The sequence below is a fragment of the Micromys minutus genome (assembly GCF_963924665.1).
Source record: "Micromys minutus genome assembly, chromosome: 32".
Lineage (NCBI taxonomy): Eukaryota > Metazoa > Chordata > Mammalia > Rodentia > Muridae > Micromys > Micromys minutus.
The window spans coordinates 19368465-19381708 of NC_137967.1; the positions used below are offsets into that span (position 1 = coordinate 19368465).

Consider the following 13244-nt stretch of genomic DNA (forward strand, 5'->3'; position numbering starts at 1 on the left):
AGTTCAGGTCAGCCGGAGATACATAGATACATATGAAGACTCTCTCCCCCCACACTCATACATATTATATATCTATATAAATGTGTGTGTTATATTTAGAGAATAGGCAGGTACTGTAGAGAATAAGTCCAGGGTCAGGGAGAAGAACCAGACCCTAGAAGCAGGATCTGTACACAAGCAGAAGCCAGCATCTCCTGGAATTGGGATGCACGGAGAGGTGACCACTCTCTCTCTCTCTCTCTCTCTCTCTCTCTCTTTTTAAGATTTATTTATTATATGTAAGTACACTGTAGCTGTCTTCAGGCACATCAGAAGAAGGCATCAGATCTCGTTACAGATGGTTGTGAGCCACCATGTGGTTGCTGGGATTTGAACTCAGGACCTCTGGAAGAGCAGTCAGTGCTCTAACCACTGAGCCGTCTCTCCAGTCCATGGTGTCCACTCTCTTGGTAGGGTGTGGGGGTGATCTGTCCCAGGGCCCAGTCGGGAGGAGCCTTTGAGAGCTTCACCCTGAGAGTCTGTACTTCCATAGGGGAGGTCCTCTGGGAGCTGAGCCCCAGCAGCAGAGAAGAGCTGCGCGTGCATCCAAGGGTCCAGAGGGGACCCGTGAGACCCACATAGAAATCCAGACACAGCCCAAGCCGTGTATCCTGGCAGCTCTGGTTGAGTTCTCACCCCTCAGACAGGCTCCGGATGTCCACTGTGGGGGTGGCAGCTATGATTAATGTAATTAATTAATTACCCAGGTGGCTGAGGCAGCAGCCGATGCTGGTCCTCAAAGCCCTCTGGCCTTGAAGGGTTTGCTCCAGCCCTGCCCCACCCTGACATGGTGGGGGTTAGGACACAGCATGTTTTATAGGTGCTCAGGGGCCAGCTGAGACTGGAGAAGCCAGCCAGGCCGGAAATCTAAGAAACTAGGCTTCCAGACCCTCCTCTGACCTCCTCCTTCCGACCAGGAGTTTAAAACCTAGCCCTCCTCCCTCAGACTGTTATCCCCCCCCCCAGGTCCAACCCTCCCCTTTGTTTTTCCTCGAACTAGCCTTTAGTTAACGCCAGAGGCAGTCTCTACTCTGGCTTGCAGGAAGCCTGCTAGTCCATTCCCTGGGGGAGAGAGGAAGTGTGTGTAAGGACCCGGCTGACATCTCTGTAGACCTGCCACCAGTCAGAGGCAGAGAGAAGCAAGTGTTCCCACTGGTCACTGTCTCTGGGCGTGGCGTGGGCTGTCCCTGCAAGGTCACTACTGTTACTGGTCTCCAAGCCTGCAGGAAGTGTGTTTCTAGCACCAGGGCATGTATCTTCCCGGCTCCGTGACTTCATCACCCCGCCTCCCCATCTGACACCCAGAATCCCCATAACCCCCTCACCACACAGACTTCAAACTCCACAAGTCCCCAGGTCTGTCTGTCTTCCTTCTCAAACCCAGTGGCCTGTTCCCATTCCTGCTTGGGAGAAAATCTCCCATCTAGACCAGCAGTTCTCAACTCATTTCCATGGTCTTAGCCCCCACCATAAGTCTATTTTCTTTTGCTACTTCATGACTGTAATTTCATTACTAAGCGGTGGTGTCCTAGTTCCTAAGGCCATCAGAAATTTGTGTTTTTCGTTTTCATGACCCATAGGGTTGGGAATGTCTGATCTAGATATCTGCCCATCAATACAGCCCTTACCCTGATCCAGAGACCTTATTTACTTACTCTTGTTGCTGTTGTCTTTTGTTTTGTTTTCTTCAAGACAAGGTTTCTTTCTCTGTGTAGCCCTGGCTGTCTTAGAACTCACTCTGTAGACCAGGCTGGCCTTGAACTCAGTTTCGACTGCCTCTGCCTTCCCACGTGCTGAGATTAAAGACCTGTCCCTTTGCTGCTTCGTACCGGAGGACTTCTTGACTCTCAGTAACCTTTCCAAACTTTATCTTGTTACTTCCCTGGGTTTACGACCCCCCATGGCTCCACAGTGCTCTCACAGAAAAGCCTACACACCAGTCCAGCTGTTTGGAATCCACGTGTCCATAGGCTCTCATAGGCCAGCCTCCTTCCGCATCAGCCTCGCCAAGCTGGGGTTAAAAGTGTATACGCCCCATGTTTGGAAGTACAGAACTCTTTGGTTGCCATTCATTCATTCATTCATTCAGTACATTTACAGAGCACCTTCAGAATACCAGACACTGTTCTAGGCTCCGGAATATAGCAATGAGTGAAACAGAGCTTTCTTCCCCTGCGGCTCTGCTGGGGAGATGGGTGGCTGGTTCTGTGTTGGAGGGAGCAGGTTAAGAATCCTTGTTATCCTGGTGACCAGATCCTGCTATCGATAAGCTAGATAAGGGGGAGGCCATGCTGACCCGCTACAACCTTGCAAGTCAGGGCCTCTGGGCCAGAAGATCAGAGAGAAATTGGGAGAGGGGACCAAGGGGACAGGAACATGCAAGGTTCTGAGTGAGAAGGAAGCTACTGAAGGCCCCAAGCAGAGAAGAGGGATACCAGCTACCGAAGTTTCTCTCTGGCTGTGTGTGGAGACAAAGCCTGAGAGATGGGTACCCAGGAAGTGACCTAAGCAGGAAGTGACCCAAAGGAAAGCTCTGGTGAGCTAAGCCAGAGTCTGGACCCCCTGAGGGATCACAGGTAGTCTGGCTGAAGATAAATTTTAAAGACAGAGCCTGAGAGGATGGGCTTCCTGATGACTTACTCCAGGAGACAGGAGGGAATGCATCAGGCTTCCGCGCTGACCTGTCACTAGGGATCAGAAGGACCTTAAAAATGGGCTAGTACTGGGGGAGGGGGTGGGCAGAGGCAGGGGATCTCTGAGTCTGAGGCCAGCTTGGTCTGCAGAGTGAGTTCTAGGACAGCCAGGCTTAGACAGAAAGGCTCTGTCTTGAAAAACCAAACCAAACAAATCAAAAAGGACTGCTCTTGGTGGTGGTGTGGGGTGCTGGTACAGCTGTGTGACCCCAGTATGTTGAGTTCCAGGCTGGCCAAAACCATGTAGTCAGACCCCATCTCAGAAACAAATGAAACAGGAGCCAGGCAGATGGCCCAGCGGGTGAAGGTGTCTGCTCCCACTCCACCGCCTGAGTTCTGCCTCCAAGACTCACACAGTAGAGAGAGCCAGCCCCTCACCTGTGCATTGGCACCTACCCCTGCCCCACACATAGTCAGTGTAATAAACAAACAAAACCGCTGTACGACTCACACTGAGCATCCATTCTTTTATTCAGCATTAGAAACTTAGTCTGGGGGTCTTGGGGCCACGGTGTTCCTGTCATTTGTAGGTTTTCACATTAATTTGAGACAGGGCATCCCTGGATAACGCAGGTTAACGTGGAACTCTCTGGCCCCAAATTTATGACCCTTATCCCTCTGCCTCCTTAGTGTTGGAATTATGACCGACAGCCGCTGAACCTGGTTCATTGACACCTCTTGTTATAGTAGTGTGTGTGTGCGCGTGAGTGCATGTGTGCGTGTGTGTGTGTGTGTGTGTGTTTGTGTGTGTGTGAGTGTGTGTGTATATGTGAGTGTGTGTGTGTGTGTGACTGTGTGTGTATATGTGAGTGTGTGTGCATGTGTGAGTGTGTGTGTATGTGTGTGTATGTGTTTGTGTGAGTGTGTGTGTGACTGTGTGTGCATGTGTGAGTGTGTGTGTGAGTGTGTGTGTATATGTGAGTGTGTGTGTGAGTGTGTGTGTGTGTGTGTGACTGTGTGTGTGTGTGTGTGAGTGTAAGAGAATACATGTGTGGAAGTCAAAGGACAACTCTCAGGGGTCCATTTCCTCTCTCCACTATGGATTTAATCTCAGGGATTTAAGTCAGGTTCTCAGTCTTGGCTGCAGTCACCATTGAGCCATCCCACCAACCCCTCCCTGACACCTTTCAAGCCCATTTTTCTGTCCTTACTCCTGCCTAGCTCCCAGACCTGCTCTAACTCACATTTGCAAAGATGTGTAATTCCAGCTCTTCAAGGCCAACTGAGACCAAACACTGAGACCCTGTCTAAATAAACAAAATAAAACCCAGACAAAAGCAAATGCAAGCCCTGCCAGATGTGGCCTGTGGGGACAGGCACTGACCCTGTGACCCGGTCTGCTAAGAGTGTCAGATCTTTTACTGGAATTGTTCCAGGGGACCCTGCAGGGTGACTTAAATGTCTCCATTTTACACATGGAAGAACTTGGGCTTGAAAAGGTCATCCAGCCCAGAAGCAGCAGGAGGCTCACATCTATCTGGGTTGTAATTCTTTGAAACAGTATTCCTGCTCCTGCTGCTCCTCTGTGGCAGGGCTGGAACCCAAAGCTTCCCATTTGATATACAAATGCTCTACCACTGAGCCACGCCCCCAGCCCCTCACTGGGGGATTCTAGGCAGGGGCTCTACTGCTAAGCTGTCCTCTTCCCAGTCTATATGGATCTGCTCCGTGGCAGATGTTGAAGCTCTTTTTGTCTTGTGGTCTGCTAGGTTCGAGTGGTGAGGCGGATTTGGAGATGGTGTGTCTCTCTTAACTGGTGGCCATTTAGCCATCTTCCCTGGCACTGTCTGACCGAAGTATTGTGTTCTGTCAACTTTCCTCACCAGGACCACCCAGGTTCTTCTTTTTTAAAGACGAATTTTAAGTGAATTGCTGTTTTGCCTACATGCATGTCTGTGCACCATATGTGTGCAGTGTCCAAGAAGGAGCTGTGTTTGGGAATTACTTATTTATTTATTCATTCTTGAGACAGGGTCTAGCTATGTCTCCCCGGCTGGCCTGGAACTCACTATGTAGCTCAGGCTTTCTTCAGACACACAGAGATCCATGTGCCTCCACCTTTTGCTACCACACCCCAACTTTCCTGAGTTCTCCTGTGTGAGGAGACCAGGATGGCACACACTTACCACTGTACGCCGAGAGCGCAGCTCTGCCTAGGGCTCTGTGCCCTCTCTCTCTTTTCCCCTCCTCCCACCCTCCCCCATGGTTATAAGCAGTTGCTATAGAGACAACTCCCTTACCTCTGGGCTCACTGTCAATGGCCAGTTGTAATTATCTGGCCCCCTTGTTTGTTTACAAAGTTCAAGTTTCCTGTGGACCTAGGCCAGGTGCTCTTCAAGCATTCCGAGGCCCTCATAACACCCCTGGGGTGTGCGACACTGTCATTATGCAGCTGGGAAACTGAGGCACAGAGATGTTAAGCCCTGGATTTAAACCCACACATTATCATGGCCTGGGTCACCGTGGAGTGCTTCCTCCAAAGCCAAGACACAGGCTTCCTGCTTTCTCTACCTGTTCACAGTGGGGAGATGGGCTGAAGAGCTAGCTCCTGCCCAGGACCTGCACAGTCGGCTGCTTGTAGCTCCGATTCCAGGGGCTTTGGTGCCCCCTTCTGGCCTGCACAGATACCTGAACACACCATACATAGATGTACACACACACACACACACACACACACACACACACACAAATTAAAAAGTACTTGGCTGGGCTGGAGAGATGGCTCAGTGGTTAGAGCACTGACTGCTCTTCCAGAGGTCCTGAGTTCAAATCCCAGCATCCACATGGCAACACACAATAGTCTGTAACTTCAGCTCCAGAGAATCCAATAACCTCTCTGGCCTCTGTAGGTACCAGGCACACCTGTGGTGCACAGACACACATAGACGTTCTAGAGTGGGATAGCCTTGGGCTTGTGATTGTAAGACAGGGGTTCAACAGGAGCCATTGGGGGGTGAGAAGGCAATGGGTGTGTAGGGGGTGACAGTGACCAGACTATTGTTTACATGTATGAAACTCTCAGGGAAAAATGAATGTAACTCATCTATTGTGTGTGATGCTGTGAGTCTAAGCACCGTCAGTGTAAGAGTAGGTGGAGAACAGAGCTGGGGGGAGACTGGTCGATGGCCTTTCTTTCTTTTTAAAGATTTATTTATTTATTATATATAAGTACCCTGTAGCTGTCTTCAGACACACCAGAAGAGGGCATCAGATCTCATTACAGATGGTTGTGAGCCACCATGTGGGTGCTGGGATTTGAACTCAGGACCCCTGGAAGAGCAGTTGGTGCCCTTAACCACTGAGCCATCCCTCCAGCCCAACCAAGTACTTCAAGTACTTTCTATGTTAGTATGTTCGATCCCCAACACTGAGGAGGCTGAGAGATGGCTCAATAGTTAAGAGCACTCTGCCTGCTGGTGTGGTGGCACACTCCTTTAATGCCAGCACTAGGGAGGCAGAGGGAAGCGGATCTTTGTGAGTTTGGGGACAGCCTAGTCTACAAAGTGAGTCTAGGATAGCCAGGGCTCTGTTATACAGAGAAACCCCGCCCCCTCACTCCCCTCAACAAGAGCACACTGTCTATTCCTCCAGAGAATCCAGCTTCCACTTTAAGGTTGGAACAACCAGCAACTCCTGTGTCTGAGACTCTAACGCCCCCTCTTGGTCTCCACTGGCACTGCATGTACACAGTGCACAGACACACACACCAGCACAACACCCATCTCATAAACTAAAAGTAAATAAATCTTAAAAAACTATAAAGGCACGGTGGGTCAGGTGTGGCGACACACGGGTTTAATCCCAGCACTGGGAGGCAGATCTCTGAGTTCAAGGCAGCGTCGACCACATAGTGAGTTCCAGGCCAGCCCCGGACTTCAGAGTGAGACCCTGTATAACAGAAGTCAGTCGAATGTGTAGGGATTTATCTCATCTCTCTGCCTTGGCACTCCCTGTCCTGGAGATCTCCGGCTTGTTCCCTCCGCGACAAGACCTCTTTCCTCTCTCCCCAGGAGCTCAAGATGTGCGGGTAAGAGTGCTCCCGGAGGTTCGGGGCCGCCTGGGAGGCACCGTGGAATTACCGTGCCACCTGCTCCCACCCACGACGGAGCGCGTCTCTCAGGTGACCTGGCAGCGCCTGGATGGCACAGTTGTGGCTGCCTTACACCCATCCTTCGGTGTGGATTTCCCCCACTCTCAGTTCAACAAGGAGCGTCTGTCCTTTGTCAGAGCGGGACAGGAAACAAACGCGGACCTGCGGGATGCTACGCTGGCCTTCCGGGGACTGAGGGTGGAGGACGAGGGTAACTACACCTGCGAGTTCGCCACCTTTCCCAACGGTACCCGCAGGGGGGTGACCTGGCTCAGAGTCATAGGTGAGTGGAGAGGACCCTGGCTATTTCTCCGTGTCCCAGTTTTCCGGTTGACAGTCCTTAATGTGTTGGCCTTAATGTGTCTTTTGTTTTTGTTGTGTGTTTGTTTTAGTAACACGGGGTGGGAGGTGCTTGTGCGCCTGCCCGTCTTTGTCCATCCCCTGCAGTGTTTAGAGATCAGAAGACCGTTCTCTCCTTACACCACAGGAGTCCTGGGGTTCAAACTCAACAATTGCCAAGGCACTTTGTCGTCTCCAGTGCCTTCACACCCAATTTCTCGGGTCCTGGTGACAGAAACTGCACTAGAGTCTGGAGTAGTGCAAGCGTGCTTCCAGCTGAACTATGTCCTCAGCCCCAGTTTCCCGAACTTTCCTCCCTCCCTCCCTCCCTCCCTTCCTTCCTTCCTTCCATCCATCCTTCCTTTAAATAGGCTCTCATGGAGCCCAGGATGGCTTGAACTCACTCTGTATAGAAGGCTCACCTTGAATACTGCATCCTCCTGCCTCCGTCTCCCCAGTGCTAGGATTCCAGAAATGTGCCAACGCTTTGACAAACGCTTACTAAGCACCTACTGAGCGCTAGTTGCTTACTCTGTCCACCAAGAGTGTGGCAGACAAGGTTTTCTTTTTCTCTCTTTTTTTTTTCTCCCCCTCTTGAGTCTGGGCTTGATTTGTAGCTCAGACACTGGCCTCAAATTCAGAACAACCAGCTAGCTGCCTCAGAGCAGGGACCGTAGGCATGGGCCATTACATTCTACTCTGGTGTCATCTTGAGGACAAGAGCCATGGGGGTTCTCAGTAAGCAGGAGCTGTGACTTGGTGTCACAGAGAAGCCAAGGACAACTCGCTGGAATGAAAAAAAAAAAAAAAAAAAAAAAAAAAAAACAAAGTAACAGGGTGGAAGATTGGAGAGGCAGGAAAGGCTCCAGGAAGCAGGGAATGAGCTGTAGGCATAGGGTGGCCTTGTCCAGACACAGGGTGAGGCAGCACAAAATAGAAGTTTTAGGCCATTTTACACCCGCTGTGCCTGGTTTGAAGGAAAATGAGAACCAGAAAGAACACACCCACCCACGGGGCTGACAGATGACTGGGTGGAAGAAGCCTGGCATGAACGTGGCAGCTTGCAACCATCTCTAACTCCAGTTCTCAAGGGTCCATCACTGTCTTCTCTGGGGAAACTGCACACACGTGTGCACAGACCCACGCAGGCACAACACCCATAAACAGACAGCAGTAAAGGACTCCCAACCTGCTGGCTTCAACAGGAGTGGCCCGGAGGGCAGGGATTTCTCACTAATACTAGAAAATCCCCTGTGGGGCACAGCCCTCCAGACACCACAACGCCCAGAGTCCTTCCCTGTTTCTGGCTTCAGAGACTTTCTGAGGGATGCCTAGAGGGTTGCATGCAGAGCTCAGAACACAGCTCTTGCCGGTTTCTGGGAAACAGGTCCGTCACGCCAGGAAGCCGAGGAGAGAGCTTCAGAGTGAGTTCAAGGCCAGCCTGGGATGCTGTCAAATTCAAAGTCAAAATTTTCCATCTCTTAATTTTTTTTTTTTTTTTTGTTTTTTTGTTCTGGTTCTTCAAGACAGGGTTTCTTTGTGTCCTGTAACTCACTCTGTAGATCAGAATGGCCTCAGACTCCCAAAGATCCACCTGCCTCTGCCTCCCAAGTCTTGGGATCAAAGGCGTGCACCGCCACTGCCTTACTTCAAAGTCGACTTTTTTTTTTAAAAAAGGACTGGTTAGAGATGAAGCTCTTCCAAGTGTTTTTGGAGAAACCCCCAGTGAGGGGCTGGGGGCGTGGCTCAGTGGTACAGCCCCTGCCTAGAATCCCCCAGTGACAGGAGATATAGCTCAGCAACAGAACCCATGCCCAGCAGGAACAATGTTCTGCATTCAATCTCCTATGCAAAATAGAAGCATGGCTGTTGTCAGGATGCTTTCCTATGATGCACAAAGCCCTGCGCTTCGTCCCCTGCACCACATGGAGCTAGGGATGAGGGCACATGCCTGCAGTCCCAACACTTGAAAGGTAGAATTAGGATAATTAGAGGTTGAAGGTCATCTCCAGGTGTACGAAGTGAGTTGAGACCAGCCTGCACTATAAGAGATCCTGTCTCAAAATCAAAACACACACACACACTGTAAAGCCCTTCTCCCAAGCCCTGTAAAACTGTCTACTCTTATGCAATAGCTTGAACAAGAATATAGGAGGGGGAGGAGGAGGAGGAAGGAAGAGGTGGTCAGTCCAGGCATATATGCATGTGCCTCTTTTTCAATCATGAGGGGCTGAAGCAGGATCATTAGTTTGAGGCCAGCCAGGGCTACATAGCCAGATCCTACTTTGATAAAGAAAAATAGAAAGAAAAGCTGGAGTTGCTGCTCAATAGAGTGTCTTCCCAGCATGCACAAGGTCTAGGATGTGCATGCCTAAGAACTTCAATAGGTCATAGGGATGGCGGATACAGCAACATCTGCCTCTGTGGAGAGCTGGGTGATGCTGGAGCCACAGAGGCCAGAAAAGTCCCCTTGAGGAAGTTAGCCTTGAGCTGGGGATGGGACCTGAAGGGTATAGAACCCCCAACTTAGGACAGTGCGCCTCAGCCAGGCTCCACGGGCAAGAGGAGCTCCCAAGGGAAGGCTCTGGAACATCACTGTGGGCGCTGATGGGCAGGAGGGACCAGTGCGGAGAGCAGAAGGGGGCAGCAGACTGGCAGCCCGGCTGATACCAGTCCCGGTGGGCGGGTCTGGCAGGACACGGGAGACCCAGGAGTTCTGGCTCCAGAGACAATACTGGATAAGAGACCCATGAGGGAGTGGGCCTCGCTATCTCTCTTGGAGGTTTTTCCATGTTTTCCAGAAGGATAAGGTGAAAGGGTAAAGATGACCAGCTGGGAAATCCCTGTTGTTTTTATTCCCTTTCGGAAGCACAGTACAATGTCTATCACAGGAAAACCAATAGGACACTTTGTTCTTTTCTTTATAGTGCTGGGTGGGGGGTGCGGGGGAGGGTAGGGGGTAGACTGCAGCTCTTCTCCTGAGCTCACTCACAGACCCTTAGTTGTTTTGTTGGTTTAGGTTTTGGGGTTTTGTTGTTGTTTGTTTTGTTCTTTTTCAAAAAGGGTTTCAGGGGTTTTTGTTGTTGTTGCTTTGTTTGTTTTGAGACGAGACAGGGTTTCTGTGTAGACCAGGCTATCCTGGAACTCGCTCTGTAGACCAGGCTAGTCTTGAGGTCAGAGCTCTGCCTGTCTTCTTCTGGAGTGTTGGGATTAAAGCTGTGCACCTCCGTCTGACTCAGGCTAGACTTTTAAACCATAGTGTCATTTTCACCAAGATGTGACACTTTGTCTCCTCTGTTTTTGGTTTTATGTATTCATTTTAGTAACTTTGTTGTTCTGCTTTTGGTTTGGGTTTGGGTTTTTTTGTTTATTTTTGTTTTTGAGACAAAAATCTCTTGTATTTCAGGCTGGCCTGGAATTTATGTGGCTGAGGCTGACCTTGAACTTCTGATCCTTCTCCCTCCACCTCCCCAGTGCACCACACACCATAACCCATTTATTCTTTTGATTATTATTTAAAGTCTGAGTATATCGATCAAGCCAACCTCAAACTCAACATCCTCAGCCTTCCTCAGCCTCTCCAGTGGTTAGATCACAGGTTTGTGCTACCAGCCCTGGCCTGTGCATCTTTCTGATGGGGCACAGTGGACATTGTAAAATGTCCTACACAGGTCTGGCTTGGTATTGTGCACCTTTAATATCAGCACTCAGGCAGAGACAGATAAATCTCTGAGTTCCGGCTGGAGAGATGGCTCAGTGGTTAAGAACTCTGGCTGCTCTTCCAGAGGTCCTGAGTTAAAATCCCAGCAACCACATGGTGGCTCACAACCTCCTGTAATGGGATCAGATGCCCTCTTCTGGTATGTCTGAAAACAGCTACAGTGTACCCACATACATAAAATAAATAAATAAATCTTTAAAAAAAAATCTGAGTTCAAGGTCAGCCATATATACAGATGTATATAATTTATATGTTCCATAAAATAAATTTCATACAAATAGCATAATAGAACAATATAATACTTACTATATTATAAATATATAATGATAAATTATACATAACATTATATATATGTATGTAGGTATGTATGTATATAGTAATTACTCAGACTAGGATAATATATGCCAGACAGATCCTGAGCACTGGGTAGGTCAATTTCTTTGATCCATGCATCAGTCCCATGGGACATCAGAGAAAATGGGTTAAATGGCTGCCCAAAGCTATACATGTGCTAGGCTAGTAAGCTGGGCTCTGAACCCAGGAAGCAGAGCCTGACTGTGTGGTTTTGTGTTGTCTGTCCATAAGTCCTTCCTGTCTGGTCCCGTCTACTCCCGTGTCCGTTTCTCCCCCACCCCGCCCCCGTCCCTGTTGAGACTTTGTAAAGAGACAGAACAACTACAGTCATGAGTCACAAGCCTTCTTTGGTCCTCTCCCTAGCCCAGCCTGAGAACCACGCTGAAGCCCAGGAAGTCACAATTGGCCCCCAGCCGGTAGCCGTCGCCCGCTGTGTCTCCACGGGGGGCCGCCCCCCTGCCCGAATCACCTGGATCTCATCCCTGGGGGGAGAGGCCAAAGATATTCCGGAGCCGGGGACACAGGCTGGCACCGTCACCATCGTCAGTCGCTACTCCTTGGTGCCCGTGGGCCGAGCGGATGGCGTCAAGGTCACGTGTAGAGTGGAACATGAGAGCTTCGAAGAGCCGGTCCTGCTGCCCGTGACCCTCTCCGTGCGCTGTGAGTGTGCCAGGAGGTGGCTTTCCCGCACAGGCTGTCCGCGCCGACTCCGAGTTCCGTCTGCTTCAGTCTCCACAGCTAAATCTTGCCTATAGTCTGTCCTAGAGATCACCCTAGTCTGAGTCTCCCAGGTACTGAGAGGCACACTTGCTGCTGCGGGTTCCTGCCTTCCGGAATGAGATAAACTGAGAGGGGGCTGAGAGCCCAAAGGTTCACTTACTTCCCGATTGCGAGAAAATAGAAAAATAGAGTGGTGGTGGAGTCTCAGGCCTTTAATCCCAGCACTCAGGAGGTAGAGGGGGGAGATCTCTGTAAATTTGAGGCTAGCCTGGTCAACAAATCAAGTCCAGGACAGCCTGTGTTGTTACACAGAGAAACCCTGTCTTGAAAAGAAAAGTCTGGGTTTGCCTGCAAGCAGCTGTCCCCAGCTTTGTTTCTCTGGCTTCTAGGTAACGCGTGATCCCCTGAAAACCTTCGGCTGTTCTAGGCCCCGGTCCATACTGATCACCCACTCACGCCTTGCTGTTTATTCATTGATTCACTTTTGAGGTCGTTTCATGTCGCCTGGTCTAGCCTCAAACACCCCAGACAGCTGAGGAAGATCTGCTCATGCGCAGACCCACAACCTGTACCTGTAACCTGTAGTCTCCACACGGGGCTCTCTCCTTCCTGGGTCGCCTGGAATTCATCCCGGAGCAGCCTCCCGAGGGTTTCCTGTTCTCCTGTTTGGGGACAAGGTCTCCTGTAGTCCAGGCTACCCTCATGTAGTTGAGCATGGCCGCTGCTCTGAAACTTCCGATCTGCCAGGTGCCGCTTCAAGAGTGCAGGGATGGGGCTGGAGGGATGGCCCAGTGGTTAGGAACCCTGACTTCTCTCCCAGAGGTCCTGAGTTCAAATCCCAGCAACCACAGGGTGGCTCACAACCATCTGTAATGGGATCTGATGCCCTTTTCTGGTGTGTCTGAAGACAGATACAGTGGACTCTATAATCAATAATTATTTTTTAAAAAGAGTACATGTATTACAGTGTGGGCCACCAGGTTCTATTCGGAGCTGATAATGGAACTCGGCACCTCACGCATGCCAGGCTAGCCCAGCCGCCCTCCCGGCACTGTTTAAACTGCTTCTTCTGACCCCTGCTCTCCCATGTTGCCTTTGGCTTCTAGAGGCCTTGGAGTTCTCCAAGCCTTCCCAAAGCCTCCAAGGCTTCTGTAGAAACTGCCTACGGTGACAGTTTTGTCTAGGGACACCTCCCAGCTACACACACACACACACACACACACTGGGATCCGCTGGCCCCAGCTTCCTTTGTATTTGATTTTGTTTGGAGTCAGGGGTCTCACTCTGT

The 13244-nt window shown here is 50.4% G+C and overlaps 1 protein-coding gene across 2 annotated transcripts in view; it reads left to right on the forward strand.

Annotated features, from left to right (window-relative positions):
- NECTIN2 (nectin cell adhesion molecule 2) overlaps positions 1-13244 on the forward strand; it is a 32133-nt gene that overhangs the window by 3766 nt on the left and 15123 nt on the right. For both annotated transcript variants that reach the window (XM_080909155.1, XM_080909156.1), the window contains exons 2-3: positions 6743-7105; positions 11600-11896. In XM_080909155.1, the coding sequence (XP_080765281.1) occupies positions 6743-7105; positions 11600-11896 (660 nt within the window). The remainder of the gene's footprint in view (positions 1-6742; positions 7106-11599; positions 11897-13244) is intronic.